Source organism: Xenopus laevis, chromosome 4L (assembly GCF_017654675.1).
Source record: "Xenopus laevis strain J_2021 chromosome 4L, Xenopus_laevis_v10.1, whole genome shotgun sequence".
Classification (NCBI taxonomy): Eukaryota; Metazoa; Chordata; class Amphibia; order Anura; family Pipidae; genus Xenopus; species Xenopus laevis.
Window position 1 is genome coordinate 120,460,452 of NC_054377.1, and position 19,470 is coordinate 120,479,921.

The following is a 19,470-nucleotide window of genomic DNA, read 5'->3' on the forward strand; positions in this document are numbered from 1 at the left end:
TCCCTCAGATGACCCTGCTTAAGTCTGGGGACTCAGCTTCACATCCCAATAAGTAGTTTAAAACTAAATATGCACCTCCATTTAATAACTATTTCTTATTGTTTGAATATGTTTCACATTATGGGCACCAGCTTTGGGTTCCAACATAGAATCCCTTTTTATAATGTAGTACAGTAAGTGAGTAAAGGATGAGTATAGTTTTGGGGCAGTCAATAAACTGTGCTGCAAGAAGGAAGGAGATGAATAATGAATAACGCATGGGTGTGGAATGACTGTTGGCTCACAGGTTCAAGCAGTAAATCAGCTCAGAGTACGGCAGGCACCGGATTACTGGCCATAAGGAAAATTATACCCCTCAAACAATGTAGGTCTCCATAAAATATATTGCATAAAACAGCTCGTATGTTAAATCCTGTTTCATGTAAATAAACCATTCTCATAATAATATACTTTTCTAGTAGTATGTGCCATTGGGTAATCCTAAATAGAAAATTGCCATTTTAAAAAAATAAGGGCAGCCCCCTGGGATGATATGATTCACGGTGCACACAAACAACCAAACAACCCATACACGTTCGGTCACATGAGCCAATTAACAGACAGAGTTGTGTCTTTTGCTTCCACACTTCTTCCTGTTACAGTTAAGAGTTGTAGTATTTCTGGTCAGGTGATCTCTGAGGCAACACACAGACCATCACAAAATGGTGGTTCAAGGCAAGAGATGTAAAAAGGCAAGATTTACTTAATACATATATACCAGTTTGGTAAGATTCTTTAATATGCCACTTAATTTGATATAAACTATTTATTGCTTAATTTATTCATTTTGGGGTTATAGTTTTCCTTTAAAAACATGCCTGTTTACATAGAAGACCTTTTGCACATATCCTCGGCTTCTGAGAACTCCCTGGGGACCGAGGATACAGAACTGCTGCTAGGCAACAGAATGATGACATATATTCTATATATTTACTGGTGTTCCCATGGCAGCATGACCACTACGTGACACCTGCCCCATGCAGTCTCAAATGTTCAAACAAACCCCTTATAATCACTTTTTCAGAGAAACACTGGGACAGTGAAAATTCATGGAGCGACACATGATGATCAGGGACACAGGCACGGTGGTAAAAATGCAATATCACGTCTCATGACAATGACGGTGATAGAGTAGATTAGAATAATGAGGATGGGGGTGGGTAAACATAAAGCAATGCTTCCAGCAGTCTTGTTATGGACCAATGTAATTGGGCCACACTCCTCATTGCCAGCTGTTTGGGTGTTTTTTATTTTTTAACATTTTTTTTTGCAAACACCAAGGGGCAGATTCACTAAGGGTCGAATTTCGAAGTTAAAAATACTTCGAAATTCGACCCTCGAATTGAAATCCTTAGACTTCGAATATCGAAGTCGAAGGATTTAGCGCTAATCCTTCGATCGCACGATCGAAGGATTTTTCGTTCGATCGAACGATTAAATCGTTCAAATCGAACGATTCGAACGATTTTAATTCAACGATCGAAGGAAAATCCTTCGATCAAAAAAAGATTAGCAAACCTATGGGGACCTTCCCCATAGGCTAACATTGACTTCGGTAGGTTTTACCTGCCGAAGTAGGGGGTCGAAGTTTTTTTTAAAGGGGAAGTACTTCGACTATCGAATGGTCGAATAGTCGAACGATTTTTCGTTCGATTCGTTCGATTTCGTTCGAATTCGAACGAATTTAACCAATTCGATGGTCGAAGTACCAAAAAAATACTTCGAAATTCGAAGTATTTTTCATTCGAATCCTTCACTCGAGCTTAGTGAATCAGCCCCCAAGCGTTGGCTTGTTTTAGAAGTCACCCTTTATAACTATGCAAGGCTCCCAGAGGCATACGGGTTCAGTCAGTGGTACTTTGGTTTTGGCCGGTATATTTATTATCTTGAAATAGTTTTGGCCAGTATATTTATTATCTTGAAATAGAAGGTGAATGTATGACATTTTCTTAAACCCCTGAGCTTGCTCTCTGGTACAGCACTTGAACTCTTAGCAGGAGAGTAAAGATTGGTATCTACTAAAAGGTATCTTTACCCTGATGCCAACTGCTACATTTCCACCTGCTGAAATATTTTGAATCATGTTAATGATGCACCCATTCCTGGTCTACCAGGCCTCTATCTTTGATTTCTGCCCTACCATCTTGGAGGATCCTCCTTGGCCCCCTGTGCAGTATTTGCAGGAGTTTAGTATGCCCTTATCTGTGATTGAGCAGCATACCGCAAGGCCCCATCTCTTTTGAAATGCAATAATTATTTGCAAGATTTATTCTAATCAGAGACCATTGGCTAGACATAGGAGGGGAAGTGAGATATTACACAGTCCCACTCTCAAGAAATCCAGACTGAACAATGGAGTATATTAGAGCAAATGAAGCTTTTTGAAAGGTATGATATGCTTTGCATGGCCAACACAGTAAGAAAGCCAGAAATTCAAGCTTGTACTTTCTGCAATAAATTGATGCTGTGTATACCCTCTGCAATACAATGGCCCAATATGCCCTCATGCTCGGAATTGATAATGAAGCGCAACTTTGCAGTTCTGTAGCAGATTTTCTATTGGCTTTCATTGGGGCATGCAAGGTCATCAGTTTCCTTGCTGCTAAGCCCTAGTGTAGCCTGTGCTATGTCCTACTGAAACTTGAGCTCATGCCACAGCTTGCAGATGGATGGCAGCAGCTTCTGCCTTTACTTCATCCCATTTATTTCGTCTTAAGGAACTTCTTAGTGACTGTGCAACAGATACTTCCCCTCACAGAAATGTTTTATGGTCACTAAAATGCAAAGTTGCATCCAGGGCGCCGAACGATGGCTACTTTTCGCTAGCGTTAATTCGGCAAGGGAAGCAAAGTTGCGCTAGCGTTGGCTAATTTGCATACGGCGGGAAGTTAAATTTCAATGGACGTATATGTTGCAGCAAATACATTACACTACACAAGCCCGGGAAACCTTAATAAAATTAAATAGAATTATATTGCCCTACACATGAGCCCAGTGTATAGTTTATGTGCCATATGTAAGGAAATGTAAGGGGGAAGCCGGGTACCCTAAAAAAAAATTTAAGATCTTTTGCAGCCTATCGCCCTGAAAAACTGAAAAGTCGCCAGCGTTTGAGACTTAGAAAAATTTTCTAATTGTTTTGGAGGAACTCCTATCTACTCTATTGCACGTTGACTGGTCTGAGGTGGTGAAGGCAAGTCTGGTGCAAGAGGTAACGTTCAGTAAAATCCGCATCTTAGTGAATTTGCGTAGTTACGTCCATTCGCCAGAGCGAAAATTCGTCTGGCGTTAGAGTGCAAAGTAGAAATGCAGTCTATCTCCTTCACTAGCAAATTTTCGCCAGCGTTAGTCACTTCACCCTTTAGTAAATATGCCCCTATATGAGGGGGCATAAGTTTAAGGGTAGAACTCCATGGTGTGGCTCGAGCCACGTCGCATGCGTTGTCACACGGAGACGTGTCGGCTCAAGCCGCACTGTGGAGTTCTACCCTAACACTGCTGTGCCCCTAATACATGTATGGGGCCAGTTATCCAGAATTCTTGGCACCTGGAGTCTACTAAAAAATCATTTAAACATCAATTAAACCCAACAGAACTTTTTTCAAGGTACATTTTAATTTTTACAATGACACATTTGAATTATTTGCATATAATTATGGAGCCTAAGGCAGATGGCCTTCCCGTAATTCGGAGCTTTCTGAATAATGGGTTTCCAGGTTAACCGATCCCATAAAAATATTTATCTTTTCCAACTCTATTATGGTAGTCAATGGGGTTCATTAGAATTACAACGTGAACCCTTGCTGGAATAACCTGAAGAACTACCATCCCCCATTGGATGTGCAGATGAGATGAATAGCAGCCATGTACCCAACATGGCAACAGGATGACACACACACAAATATATCTGTGTTCATTTAGACGAAGCTTCCTCCAGGGTACATATTTACCAAGCTTTATGGTAAGTCTTCCCAGTACATAAATATATTACTGTACTGTAGGCATCTGCTTGACACCCAGGGCAGGGGGAAGCAGACACTTACCTTCATAGCAATCCCGCACTGTGTCAAAGTAAACGTAGTACTGGTCATTAGTGAAGAAGAGGAGGCTGAGCCAAGAGTCGAAGGCATATATTGGGACAATGAAGAGGATCCGCACAATGTGGCGCTGTTCATTGGGACAGCTGTAAGAGCGCAGGTGCATGTAGATCTAGGGGAAATAATGAAGAAACATTTGTAAAATCAGTATAAATAGGGCAACTTTGTGGGAAGCAGTTATTTTAAAATTATTTAGAGTTGCAAATACTTAAGTTGAAATGGCACATCATCCTACAGAAGGTTCATTTTGCACTCCAGAAAAGGAATGGAAACAAAACAGTACAATGAACCATATCTACAACTGATTCTATTTGTAGGGGCAGTGTGATCCTTCCATAGACATGGAGTTGAAATGTGAGCAGTACTTCGGCCCACTGAAGGATCATGCCACCAGTATGGGCTCTCCTCATTACGCCTGGAAAGGCAAGTAGCTCTGGAGAAGTGCAGGATTAGAGGCAATTTAACTGGCAAATTCTCACCTCACTGAATATATGCATGTGTTTGGACTATGATCTCATTCTGAACTACACCAATGCATATTCTCTGCAGGGTTTCAGTGTGTGACCATTTTTAAAGGGGTTGTTCACCTTTAAGCTAACTTTTAGTATGTTACAGAATAGCCAATTCTAAGCAACTTGTCAATTGCTCTTCATGGTATATATATTTTTTTTAATAGTTTTTTTTAATTATGTCTTCGTCTTCTGACTCTTTCCAGCTTTTGGGAGTCACTGACCCCCATCTAAAAACAAATGCTCTGAAAGGCTACAAATGTATTGTTATTGCTACTTTTTATTACTCATCTTTCTATTCAGGCCTCTCCTATTCCAGTGTATTATTCAAATTAATGCATGGTTACTAGGGTAATTTGGACCCTAGCAACCAGATTGCAGAATTTGCAAACTGGAGAGCTGCTGAATAAAAAGCTTAATAACTTAACCACCAATAATAAAAACAAAATGAAAACCAATTGCAAATTGTCTCAGAAGATCACTCTCTACATCATACTAAAAGTTATCTCAAAGGTGAACAAATCCTTTAATTTAAAAGTGAGCAACCACTTTAAATGTTTGTTTTCCAACACAGTACAGGATCCCTTATCCAGAAACCCAATATCCAGAAAGCTCCGAATTACGGAATGGCTGTCTCACATAGACTCCATTTTATCCAAATAATCCAAATTTTAAAAAAAAATGTTTTCCTTTTTCTCTTTAATAATAAAACAGTTATTGTACTTGATCCCAGCTAAGATATAATTAATCCTTATTGGAAGCAAAACCAGCCTATTGGGTTTATTTAATGTTTAAATTCATTTCTAGTAGACTTAAGGCATGAAGACCCAAATTACGGAAAGATCAGTTATCCGGAAACCCCCAGGTCCCGAGCATTCTGGATAACAGGTCCCATACCTGTATTATTAAAATCAGTGAAAATAATACAATTTTGGAACAACAATTAAGTGATGGTACAAACAAAGCAAAAAAAAACAAAAAAGCTTAGTAGGCAGTATGCGTTCAGGAAGATCATCGTGATGTATTTGAACATATATCAGTGTCCCATAACAGTCAAGGCAATTGAGAAGGTCTCACAGCAAGCAGCGTGGATCTTGTAGCTTTACAGGATTATAAGAAGGTGTATTGGATTCCCATCCGGCAGACACACATGCCACATGGTTTAATCTCACACTGGGATGTATTATGTCACATCTTATTATTAGCACTTGATCCTCCTTAAACTTACCTGTCTGCTTTTGCTATGGTCTTTATCTCTGAACTGAAATGTTATTTTTAGTTCTCACTTTTGTTTCTTTTACTACTCAGAAATGCCCTTATGATATTAAATACTCGACTCTGCTATAATATATATAGGTCAAGTATGCTTTCAAGGAACTGATTCACTGAACTGAATCTTACTTGTACATGTATTTATAAATAGACAGGTTACCCATAAACGCTAATGTAAGGGTTTTCCAGTGGCCAAATAACTCAGAAACAAGGGTAAAATGCTTGCTCGTCAAATGCTTTACTATGGAGTATAAAGGATCTTAAAGGAATACAGCTATTACAAAGTTAACCTCTTTTATTAAAGGAGACATATAGGATAAATAAAAAAAAAGAGTAATATATGGTGTTGCTTTTACACGGTGCTAAAAATTAATATCTATATAATAGCCCCTTTATTTGAGCTCCCTATAGATGTTCTCCGGTCCTGGTCTGTGTTTCAAATGAGGGGTGGGCGTATCATAACAGTCCCTGCCAGAAGCACAATAGGAGGGGGACAGCCAATCACAGCCCTGCAGTCACACAAGCAGACAGGCTTCAGTTCCCCATCAGGTCCTGCTAGCTGCTGATTGGTTCCTGTCCTACAATGCAGTGAGCTGAGAGCCGCTGGCTCCCCTGCACATACTGGGAATTCAGGGAGCAGCAAGTGGAAGAGAAGGGAGGGATTATTAGGGTTTTTGCAGAAATATTCAATAAATCAGCCTAAAACACTACTTTTCTAATAAACACTACTATATCTAAATGAGTATAATGCACTGGTATATTCTTATTTTTTACACAAAATGTCTCCTTTAACAATGCAAAAGAGTTTACATTTCATATACAGGCATGGTTATATTATCTAAAAATTACTCAGAAAGCTTTAAAATCAATAAATTAAACTACTAACTTATTTTTACCAATTTACATTGTTACCCTTGATAAGACAGTGCCTTATACGGATACAAAGTGCGTTACAGTAAATCCATGTTGATGGCAAAGCAATTCTATTTTTCAAGTAGTCTTAAAGCATTATGATATTATGGATAATAGATCCCATGGCTGTGTTTCTATGCTTTGCTAATTCACTGCCTTTATCTGCCCTCGCCAAAATGCCTTATCTTTCTCATTGTTAAATCAGACACAGTCATTTCCAAGCAGCAGTATAATAAGACCAATTGCACATAACATGCTAGGGAGAAAAGTGGTGCTCCTAAGAGGCAGAATTAGAGGTCAGTTTTGAAGTGAGGTCTCTGCAGCGAGCATAAAGGTGGTCTATACACAGGCCACGAAATGCTGCGGACCTTGCCCCTACAGTTCAAGTTGGAAGCTTATTAACCTGCACATGGGGACCTTGGGAGGGGCTGCCCCTCTGGCTATCAGCCAAATATCTATCAGGTATGTTTCACAATGGATCACATTGGCATACTGATGTCATTACTGTGTGAAGGATCTCCATACGCCCACTGTATGGTCAAGAGACCAACGATCAGAACTGCCTGATTTGTTCCAGCATCTGGGTGGACAAAATAAGCCGAAATTCAGCAAATGAGCAGACCTTGATCATGTACCTCCAGTTTAAGTTGGTATAATTATTATTATAAATTGATTTAAACTTCTTAAAAACTCAGTCATCGAGTGTCAAATTTTAGATCAAACACGCGTGAACTTAAATATTCATAAAAATGTAGAGTATAATATCACAAATAGCAGTAGCAGGCAGTATTCTGCCTTCCTTTATCTAAATAATTAGAATCTAATACTCTTTACAGGACCGGTTATTATATTCAGTTTCAAGAGGATTACCAAGCCAGCTGGTATGCAACGCCCAGTTTCTGTTTACCCTACAATAACAATAGATATAAGCAGTCACATTAGCGGTTTTAAACAACGGGCAGTTTTCATTTAAAAAAAAAATTAGCATTTTTTTTAAAAATAATAAAACACTTTATTCTAAATCTTCTCCTGCCTCAATTAAAAGATAAAAATAGGAGTTAACTGTAATTCTTTGCATACTAGGATTCCTGTCAGTGGGAAGCAATAAATGGCAAGCAGCTGGTGTTTTGATAACTGCTACAAGTACTAGTACTGATCCTAACACCCCCTTGTTGCCACAGCCCTCTGACATGGCAAGCACGCCATATGAAAACAGTTGTGGTGTTCTAAATCCATGATGCATTTTATCCCCTAGCATAGATCCCTGGTTCACCAAGTTTGGTTAGAAAAAAAAAATCATACTTTTCCCAGTTAGGGAAACAGAGACGAGTACACAAGCTCATAAATTCAGTAGCCGAGGTTGACATGTCCCAGAATATGACATTTAGATTTACACTACATGGAAATAGGTGAAAGCAGAAAAGGGCAGAGCACCTTTATTTTATGGAAGAACAAACTGTTTAATACTAAAATAAACAGATTTTTTGTACGTTAGATTTCAGCTGTAATGCAATACAACACAAGAACACCTGTCGCTGGAACCTGTTGTGTTGCTAAGGGGACAGATACGGGTTACACGATACTGGCATGCACCTGCCACATTTATTACATACAGAGGTACATTCAGTGAAGGGAAGAAAAATAGATTGAGGAATCAGATGTTAACGGTTTAAACGAGAACTAAACCCTAAAAAAGAATGAGGCTGGAAATGCCGTATTTTATATACTGAACTTACTGATTAAAGGAGAAGGAAAGTCATTTTATATCGTATATCGCCATAAGTGAGCCACCCCCAAGTGATTGGATTTACTTACCTGACACTCCAGCGGAAAACTGCACCGGCCCGGGGTTCTTCTAGCGAGCACCACAGAGCGATCCTCTTCCTGCTTCTTCTTTCAGCTGCGCATGTGCAGTAAAGTGAAAAGCTGAACTTTTAACGAAAAAGCCGGCTATTTCATTCTACGGCACTTGCGTCTGACCCTGGAAATTTGAAGAGCAAAGAAGCAGAAAGAGGATCGTTCCGTGGTGCTTGCTGGAAGAACTTGGACACTAGCAGTAAATTGCTGCAGGAATCAAAACTGAAAAGCTGCCAAACCTAAAAAAAATACAAAGGCCGAGAGCAACCCAGCCAATGCCCATGATGGCCGCCTAATGTGTTCCTCACATGCGAGTCAGTGCTGCTTGTAGCTTCTGCTCAGTGCAGTGTTACATATCTCACACACAGTATGGGGAGGAGGCCTTCTTACCTGGTGGCAGGTGATGAGCAGGGCAGTCCAGACAAAGAAACCCGAGATAGCTTGAGCGGTAGTTGTCATAAGGAACATGGGCTGTTCTAAGGTGAGAGGTTGTTCCTCCAGGACTTTTGAGAAGTTTGGACTGGAAGTGGTTACCATACCAGTAATGGTGGCCGATGGATCCCTGGAGTCCATGCCTGCCTCCTGTTGCGACAGTTCACCCAAGCTGGACACTACCATGACACCCTGTAAAAAATATGAAAGAAATGACAAGAAATTCAGTGAAATATTCAAATATCCTTACAAAAAATAAGTCAGGGTACAGTAGCCTTAGCTACAGAGGCATCTTCAAAGACACAGATCTTTACTGCTAAAGGGCTGTGGTTGCCTTGGGCTGGTACAGAAGTCCAAAACATAATGTACATCATTTCTAGCTACTTCTTTAGTTAAGCTTTACTTCTCCTTTAATGATCCAGCCATATTACATGGCAGCTCAAAGCAATGCATTATGCAACAAAATTGAAAAAGCCCTGCCAAAAGCATCAGCTTCTATGACAGATGGTGAGCCATAAACCTAGTTTATCAGATGTTAAATATGAGCATGTGCAGTGCCACTGGCAGCGAAAAGATGGTGAGCCGCTGTGGATAACTTTGAAGGGCCAAATCATTACATATTATATTATTTAAACTAGTACATACATAGCCATATTCATTTTTAGGTATTATATTTTTAGGTATACTTGAGAATTTGGAAACACATTATACGAGTACATTTGGTATGTAAATAAAAGAGACAAACTTTGTCAAGTAATAAATCATCTTTCTCTAAAACCACAACACACACTGTTTTTAGGCACAGATGCACACTGTATTTGATTCAAAGACAATACCCTGCAGTGTCATGGTTAACATTAAACTAGTATTACAGAGGGGAGATTACTAGAGCAGCCTTTCTGAAATAATCAATGATCTAGAAAGGTCATTTACTCTTCAGCGATTACGAGGGGGAATCTCAGAGGAGTCTTTCTACATTCTATTAATTAATCCTTCCGAGATTTATCCGAGGCTTTTAACGTGCTGGAGAACAGGATTGCAGGATTTGTATAATGGCAAGGTTGTTCATTACAATGACAGTATTTTAATTCCAAGACAGAATATGCGTGGGATTACATTTGGCAAATGACAGATCATTATACTTTTAGAATGACATGTGTAACACTAAGAAATGGCAATGACACAGACTGGCCTTTGGGAAGAAAAATGACATTTTTATGTGGTTTATAAACACATTTTCATATTTCTAGTTTTTAATTGTTGGGCTTTTTGTCTCTTTTGTGTACTTAATAAATTGTAACCTTTATTTGTACACCGTGTTTGGGAGAATACCTTATTCCTTACCAGTTCCAATGCATTTTTTTAAGTAAGGTCTGCAAGTTATAAAGCTGGCCATACATACAGAGAGCCATCTTTTGGTGACCTGGTGGGCGATATCATGTTGACACAAACTGAGGGCCCTACGATCGGTTCATAATGAGGATAATACGGGTGGTCAGATCGAAAACCGAACCAACGAACCGATGCGGCCCTCGTGCAAACATGATTTTTAAACCTGCCTGATCGACATCTGCCTGACAGTCAGATATCGATCAGGGAAGCCAGTCAGAGAGCCCCATACACTGCCCAAGAAAACAGACGACTTTAAAGCCGCATACACAGGCAGATATACGCTGCCGACATATTAAGTCGGCGGTGTATAGCTCCCCATAGACGCGACGATTCTTCTTGCCGAACGACCGATTTTAGGGAAGCCTGACCAATCCTTCGAAATTATCGTGCGGTTAGTGGTATTCGAACGATCGTACATCTTACAATTTTTCGGCCGACATCTGTCGGGAAATTGATCGGCCAGGTCTAAAAATCTTTGTCGGTCCCAGTGCAATCTATCTATGTTTGCAGGGCCAAGCAGGCAGCTCCACTTTGTTTTCCTGGTAAATTGGTCTTTTTAGTTGATGGTAAATTCGTATGATCGTTCTGAGAAGATCGTGGTCTCACGATCAGGATCTGATCTTTTAAAAATCTCAACATCTATGGCCAGCTTAAGGGGCCTTCTGATGAGCTTCCCCGAAAGTCAAAGAGTCAAAGAGATGTCGATTGGGCAGGGTTAAAAATCCTGTGAAATTGAGGACAGGATCGGTTTGTTCCTCAATCTGACTCCCATATTCTCCTTGTTGTGATCAGATCATTGGGCCCTAGGGCCCACAATCGGATCAGATTGATATTGCCCACCTCAAGGCAACCTCGCCAAACGAGCGGATCTCTGTATGTATGGGCAGCTTAAATCTGTCGGGAAGCTTATATCTGCCCGTGTATGGCAGACATGCCCTTAATCCGCCTAAAACCCTACCCACCCTTCTACACTGTAAATTGTTCTTGCTGGGTTTGGATCTTTGTTTTGATTCTGCAGGGCAATTCTTGTTCAAAGCTTGTGTCCTGTGTGTGTTTCTGTGGGTTTGGTTCCACAAATTCCCTCCCACAGTCCCTTCCGCCTATTAAGGGTGAAACCCACTTAGGTTGGAAAACAACATCATTGTTAAAAATGGTCGTCAGAAACATGTGTAAACCAGCTCATACAAACTACAGCGGTACAAGTAGAGGTATTGTTCCTATAGTGATTTATATGTGATGAAATTTTAAGAAGTGTCATTTTATTCTGCAATAGAATTTAAAGCCAATCCCAGTGTTCCGGCAAGAACGGATATGAATACATTTAATGCATTTTTTGTGCAACCAAGTGTTTTATCTAGGCCACTGCAGCATTGCCCCACTGTTCCTTTTAGAGCAATGTCACATGGGGCTCTCATGCCCATTAAGCACTACATTTTTCTGTAGCCTAAAAACATGTAACTTAAATCACGGAAAACTGCCTTGCACTCCTGGATTTTGTGATTTTAATGAGGTTCATAAATAAAGGAAAATATTTTATACAGTTCTCTCTACATGTTGACTCTATCCAAAGAAGTTTACCGACGTGTGCGCCTTCATTATAGAGTCTGCCTTGCACGTGTGCCAGCCATTATGAGGCGATAGTTGCCTGAAAAATGTATGAAGATATCATGCACAGCATTGCCCTTATTCGGGTTTTACTTCAACAAAATGACCACAAAATACAAAGGACACATAAAGGGGCAACAATTTCTCAGATAATTGAGACAAGCTCTATAAGTAGCATAGTATTTATATCTTCATTTTAAAGCCCCAAGAACAATTACTGCCAGGAAAATTCACTCAGCCAATATCAGTACATGGTATCAGCACAATTATATGTCATACAATTTAATGTCACACTTTATCATGCCAACTTGGGTCTCCTCTCAAGCAGACGTGCGAACTATTATTATGATGATAACTGTAATAAGTACCCTTTAGATTATGGATGCACCGAATCCAGTATTCGGTTTGGGATTCGCCTTTTTCAGCAGGATTCGGCCGAATCCTTCTTCCCGGCCAAACCGAATCCTAATTTGTATATGCAAATTAGGGCCGGGGAGGGAAATCGTGTGGCTTTTTGTGACAAAACAAGGAAGTAAAAACGGTTTTCCCCTTCTCACCCCTAATTTGCATATGCAAATTAGGATTCGGATTGGTATTCGGCCGAATCTTTCGCAATGGATTCGGGAATCCAAAATAGTGGATTTAGTGCATCCCTACTTTAGATAAAGCAACAGCTTATTAAAGTTTAGTTTAATCAATACCCTAGTGGTGCATATATAATGCCCTTAAAGGAACAGTAACAGCAAAAAAAATTAAAGTGTTTTAAAACAGGGGTCTCCAACTGCCGGGCCGCGTACAGTCCTGAACTGGGCCGACCACTCCCGACCCCAGTCCTTGGAAAAAAAAATTGGCTCTTTTTGGTCCCCAGGCCAAAAAAGGTTGGGGGACCCCTGTTTTAAAGTAATAAAAATATGATACAGTGTTGCCCTCCACTGGTAAATCTGCTGTTTGCTTCAGAAACACTACTATAAACAAGTTGCTGTGTAGCAATGGCTGAAATTTAAAAAAAAGTCTATATGGGACAGGTTAAATAGTGGATAACAGATAACACCATTATGTTCTACAGAGTTTATCTGCTGTGTAACCCGAGTCTTTTCTCTTTTGAATGGCTGTCCTCTACTACACAGCAGCTTATTTATATAAACAATAGTAGTGTTTCTGAAGAAAACAGCAGATTTACCAGTGGAGGGCAACACTGCATCATATTTTTATTACTTTAAAACAGGGGTCCCCCAACCTTTTTTGGCCTGGGGACCAAAAAAGAGCCAATAAAATAAAATATAATAAAATTGTCTAATGACATCAAACAGAACCAAGACACGGTTTCTTTCAAGTAACATTACTGTTTTTTCCCCCCGATTATATAAAAAAAACAGCTTTTAATCTAAGATATTAGAAGACAGCATATTAATCATGAAGGGCAGTTAGACCAGTGTCTCTTTTTATGTTTTATTTATAGAGTGGAGAGAGAAGATAATGACAGGCAAGTGGCGACACAAACAAGGGAAATGTGCTGCAGATGGCGGCTTACGAAGTAAACAAAGAAAGAAGACATTAAATTAGACGTGACAAACATCTGAACAAGGTCAGCCGACGCAGCGGTAATGCACTGTTAATCCAGTATATAGATTGTTTTAAATATTTTGCATTTTACAGTAAAGTTTTGAGGCACCTTTTAATTTTTTTCAGAGGTTACTTTGCGCTAGAAGGAAGAAAAGAATACAATTGCGCGTATATTTTGCTGCATGCATTAAATGATGGATTTGATACAAAGACATCAATAAGAATTTACATTGCTCTGGTGCTTTTTGCTAAGTGCCCCAGAAATGAGGCCATGCTTTCTTGCAGCTTGGGCAGATTTTCAATGTTTCAATGGAACACAGCATGCGGAATTAAACAAAAAGCCACTGGTCTTTGTCAGACTGATCAGTCATTGCAGGGTGAAAGAATTGTGGGTCAAAACAAACAATTACTCAAGCAGAAACACACATTCTCCTTTGGTATCTGCTGACGGCACATGTATTAACCATTCACTTGTTTATTTACAAATAAGCACCAATTTACACTTTAATAGACTAAAGCAGCTTCCCACCCTACAAACATCTTGACATGAGAAGGAGATTTAGTATTTAGAACCATTGCTACATTGTAGTACAGTATGGAACCGGTTATCCAGAATACTCGGGACCTGGGGTTTTCCAGATAACGGATCTTTCTGTAATTTGGATCTTCATACCAGAAGTCTACTGGAAATTCGTGTAAACATTAAATAAACCCAATAGGCTGGTTTTGCTTCTAATAAGGATTAATTATATCTTCGTTTGGATCAAGTAAAAGCTACTGTTTTATTATTACAGAGAAAAAGGAAATAATTAAAAAAATTTGGATTATGTGGATGAAATGGAGTCTTTGGAAGACGGGCATTCCATAATTCGAAGCAGATAGCAGATAAGCTCTGTAGAACATAATGGAGTTATCCGTTAGCCACTATTTAATCTGTGCCATATAGCCTTTTTTCAATCTCCACCATTGCTACACAGCAGCTTGTTTATATGAACTATAGTAGTGTTTCTGAAGCAAACAGATCAGTTTTAACAGTGCAGTGCAACACTACATTATATTATCATTACTTTAAAAAAAAAATATAAACAAATTTAGTATGTTATAGAATGGTCAATTCTAAGCAACTTTTCAATTGGCTTTCGTTATTTTTTATAGGTATTTGCCTTTTTCTTCTGACTCTTTGCAGCCTTCCAATGGGCGTCACTGACCCCTTCTAAAAAGCAAGTGCTCTGTAAGGCTACAAATGTATTGTTATTACTATTCAGGCCCACTCATGTTCATATTCCAGTCTCTTATTCAAATCCGTGCATGGTTGCTAGGGTAATTTGGACCCTAGCTACCGGTTTGCTTAACTTAAAAATCTTAATAGTAAAAAATGAAAACGAATTGCAGATTAGCTCAGAATATCACACTTTACATCATACTAAAATTTATCTCAAAGGTTAACAACCCCTTTAAAAGGCAAACTATGGCATAAATGGAATTCAAAGTATAAAAAATGTAAAATAATCATATAATTGAAAGTGTTACATAAAATAAAAGCACAGTGTTTAGTTCTGCAAGCACATCAATGAGGAACTGTTCTTGCAAAGGCAGCACAGGTACAATGTAATGCCCTCTAATTACAATGGCCGCCCACATGCACAAATCCACTTCCTGAACGCATCTCACACAAAGGAAGAAATAATGGTCCAGAAAAGGCAGGGGAGGAATCTCACTTTCCCAGTATAGAAGAAACCAGAGGTACATTTACAATGTAAACAAGTCACGGTTCTCACTATTACTCACTGTAGGATTATAGGGAGTCCAGGCTAAAGGTGGCCATAAACTGAGAGATCGCTAAACGAGCGGATCTCTCCCCAATATGCCCACCTTGAGGTTGGCGATATCGGGCTGATCCCATCGTGGGCCCTAAGGTATACGGGAGGTTGTGAAACCGCATCAAACCAACAGATGTGGTCTGCGATCCACCAAGATTTTTACCCCGCCCGATCGAAATCTGCCCGACTCTGAGGGCCCCCTACACTGGGCAATAAGTTGTCCTTCATCAGATTTTATCGGCCCGTGTATGGCCACCTTAAAGTGATACGGACACTAAAAGTTTTATTTTCAAAATATTAAATCTACATGAAAAGTTACCTAGAGGTCATGTTGATTGTTTTTCAGTGATCATTCCACTTTTGTAAGTAATTGTTACTTGAAGTTCCTAAATCTGTCTGCCAACCTGACTGTCTCATCTCAGTCTGTCAATTAGAGTTTCTAATGCTAACCGACTTCTGCTGCCCAAATATGGCAGCCCCCTCATAGGGAAAAAAAGGGGGTAAGAAAGAAGCATCAGGCAGACTTTTATGGCAAAATTATAAATATCATTCAAATATAATGTTATATTAGATATTAAAAAGTTTATTTTGTGGTGTCATTTTTCGACGCCCGTGAAAAATTGGTTCTACTGCAGGCAAAAAGGCTTCTCCATTGGCAATAATTGAAATTGTAGGCGGTGCTTAATTTTTTCTTACAAGGCAACTTCTGGCAAGCTTTGCGACACGTTTCACCACCGGCGAATTTAAATTATTTCCAGTGGAGAAGAATTTTTGGGCAATATGTGCTGGCAGTAGCACCAATTTATCGTGGGTGACAAATCTTCCCATCGGACATTACCCTAAAAGCCACGTAGGGTGATAATTAGAGAGAAAGCCAAGATATTACTTGCTGTCCTTAATATTATTGGAACTATGGCTAAATAACTAATAAAGCAACAGTTTCATATGTTACTTTCATAATTTTATTACAAGTTAACATGATCTCTACAATAGCAATTGATTTTATGTATAACTGGCTTTACACTGAGAATAAGAGACTCTTTGCATTAGTGAAAACCAGCGCCGTTTCTGGGGAAGGAGCCGCCTGTCGGGAGGGGAGGCAGGAACACGATTGCGGAGAGCACAATTGCGCTCTCTAGCAATAGCGCAGCCGAATTTCCGGTTTAAAAACCGGAAAATCGGCTTTTAAAGGTGCAGGAGCGGCTTTTTGCCGCCCCTGGAATCCTCTCTGGCGCTGCCGCCTGAGGCGAGCGGCTCAGCTCGCCTCATTGGCGGAGCGCCCCTGGTGAAAACATTATGTTAAGGCAGTGATCCCCAACCAGTGGCTCGTGAGCAACATGTTGCTCACTGACCCCTTGGATGTTGCTCCCAGTGGCCTTAAAGCAGGTGCCTATTTTTGAATTCTTGCCTTAAAGGCAAGGTTTAGTCGCATAAAAACCATGCCTACTGCCAAACAGAAGCTCCTGTAGGCTGCAAGTCCACATAGGAGTTGCCAATACCCATTCACAGCCCTTATTTGGCACCCCAGGGACTTTTTCCATGCTTATGTTGGTCTCCAACATTATTTTACACTTGAATGTGGCTCACAGAAAAAAAGGTTGGGGACCTCTGTGTTAAGGGGAATAATTCTACTCCCAGAAGCTGCTGAAGTTGTGCCTACAGCCCACTGTAACAAAGGACAGAACAGTGCAATCCCTATTGCTGAACTTGGCAAACTCTTGCCCAAAGGGATGTCAGTGTCCCCAGAGCTTGCAATGTATTTATTTTTGATAACAGTCACAGGACACAAATTGTGGATAGAATATCATGGCTCACCTTCATAGGGTGTGTCGCAGAATACTGTAAAAAGTCACTTGCAATGAGCTGCGTGTTCCTGGAGGGGGCTGTCTACCTTGAAAGTGCAGTGAATGCAAGATCCGATAAACAAAATGGAAAAAATCACAGCTTGCATCAAGACACAACAAGCTTAACCAGGGCCATGTACACATAAAGCTCATTCAGTGCCTGTTTATAGTGTCTAGTGCCCCTCTAGAATAAACTAAACAGTGGGTCCCTGTGTTAAAAGTCTTCTAACAACGTTTATTATTTAGTGCCAACATGCCGTTATCTGATATGGAGAAGAATCAAACGAGAAAATAAAACCACCGAAGCATTTGTATATTTACAAATAACGTATAGTTCCTCCTCTGTCTGTGAACTGGTTTTCCTTTTGTCTAAGCATGCCTGCCTTCATTTTAGCCCTAGTTGTTATAATCTTTTATTTATATAGGAGACACATTACCCATTGCTTTATGGAGAATGCAGGCTGTTGTCCAGACGCCAGTGAAGTCCTGGCATCCACTCCAGAAACAGGAGATTACAGACACTCGAATTCTCCTGCCCTGGGCAAAGTAGTAGTAAAATAAGCGAAAACAAACTAATCTAGCCATTAGATTTCTGAAGGAAATGAACAAAAATATGCAGACTTTATTCCAGTAGCAATAAAATGTAAACTCAGGCCGGCGCTGATTGACCCCAGTTTAAATTATGCATTGCCTAGGGCAGCTGTGTGCTTCTTTATACGTGTATTTGTCCAACCGATACATCAGAAATGAAACGACAAAAACCCTAGAACATTCATCTAAGTAAGGCATGGGAAAGCATTCCTATTTTATTGCACAGACAAACATGCAGAGAATGAAGGCAACAAGCCCTCTTTAAATTGAATATGCGATTTTAAAAGAACAGCTTTATAAACATCAATGAAACTAAACAGAAACACAGGTGATATATGTGTGTGCCACAACAGCACTTGCCTTTGCATATCACATAATAGCGATGCACAGGGTTTGCAAAAACTCAACCCAAAGCAAACCCTTCCCTGATCTCTGGGGATGGCCAAATTTTTTCGCCTTGTTTCGGCGCAAAAATAACGCCCATAGACTTGTATTGCATCGTGCGTCAAAAAATAAAAAAAGCCGTGCGTCAAAAAATAAATTGTTGGCTAAATGGGTCAAATTCGCCCATCCCTACTGATCTCCATAGGTGGGGTTGGCAGGGTTAAGTCAACAGGTCCACCAGTACTGGCATCTTGATCCACCCAAACTTATCATTTTGCAACTCCTCACTGAAACAACACTGTCTCTACCACATACATCAATGAAATTACAGCCACTTTGTATGTGACAAAACCCGACATGACAGCCAAAACGCTGCCTACAAAACATAAACCTCTAAATCTGCTCTTGGACAGTAAAGAATGTATAGAACTTCAGGACTTAACGTTTAGTATGTTATAGAATGCCCAATTCCTAGCAACTTTGCAACTAGTCTTCATTATGTATATGTTATACTTTTTGTGTTAATGCCTTTTTTTTCTGACCCTTTCCAACTTTCAAATGGGGGTCACTGACCCCATTTAAGAAACAAACGCTCTGTAAGGCTACTCATTTATTGTGATTGCTACTTTATATTACTTCTCTTTCTATTCAAGCCCTCTCCGACTCGTATTCCATTCTCTTATTCAAATCAGTGCATGTTTGCGATTGTAATTTGGAACCTAGCAACCCGACTGCGGAAATTGCAAACTGGAGAGCTGCTGAATAAAAAGCTAAATAACTCAAAAACCAAAAATAACAAAGCAATGAAAACCAATTGTAAATTATCTTAGAATATCAATCTTTACATCATACTAAAAGTTACGGTAATTCAAAGGTGAACAACCCGTTTAAATTAATCTGACCCTACAGATCCCTGTGTGGTGCGTAATTATGGTATAAATATGGTACGGTGGAATTTTTTTAATGCTTCAAAGAGAATCCCATAGAGGTTTTAATGGTTTTAAAGGTTTTATAATACACAAACAATGCACAATGAGAAGCCTAATTTATCAAAAGGTGCAAACAAAAGATATTCCAGCCAGGTCAGTCAAATGGCTAATGACTCTAATGACATCCCCTCACATTCCAGTAAATCTCTTTCTAATGATATCAC

The 19,470-nt window shown here is 39.7% G+C and overlaps 1 protein-coding gene across 7 annotated transcripts in view; it reads right to left on the bottom strand.

Annotated features, from left to right (window-relative positions):
• Positions 1-19,470, bottom strand: part of tmem184b.L (transmembrane protein 184B L homeolog) — a 51,170-nt gene that overhangs the window by 20,231 nt on the left and 11,469 nt on the right. For all 7 annotated transcript variants that reach the window (XR_005966768.1, XM_018256602.2, XM_018256601.2 and 4 more), the window contains 2 exons: positions 9,077-9,310; positions 4,083-4,248 (listed from right to left, as the gene is read on the bottom strand). Coding sequence is in view for 6 of the 7 variants with exons in the window: in XM_041589227.1 (XP_041445161.1) it covers positions 4,083-4,248; positions 9,077-9,310 (400 nt within the window). In the remaining variant the exon portion in view is untranslated. The remainder of the gene's footprint in view (positions 1-4,082; positions 4,249-9,076; positions 9,311-19,470) is intronic.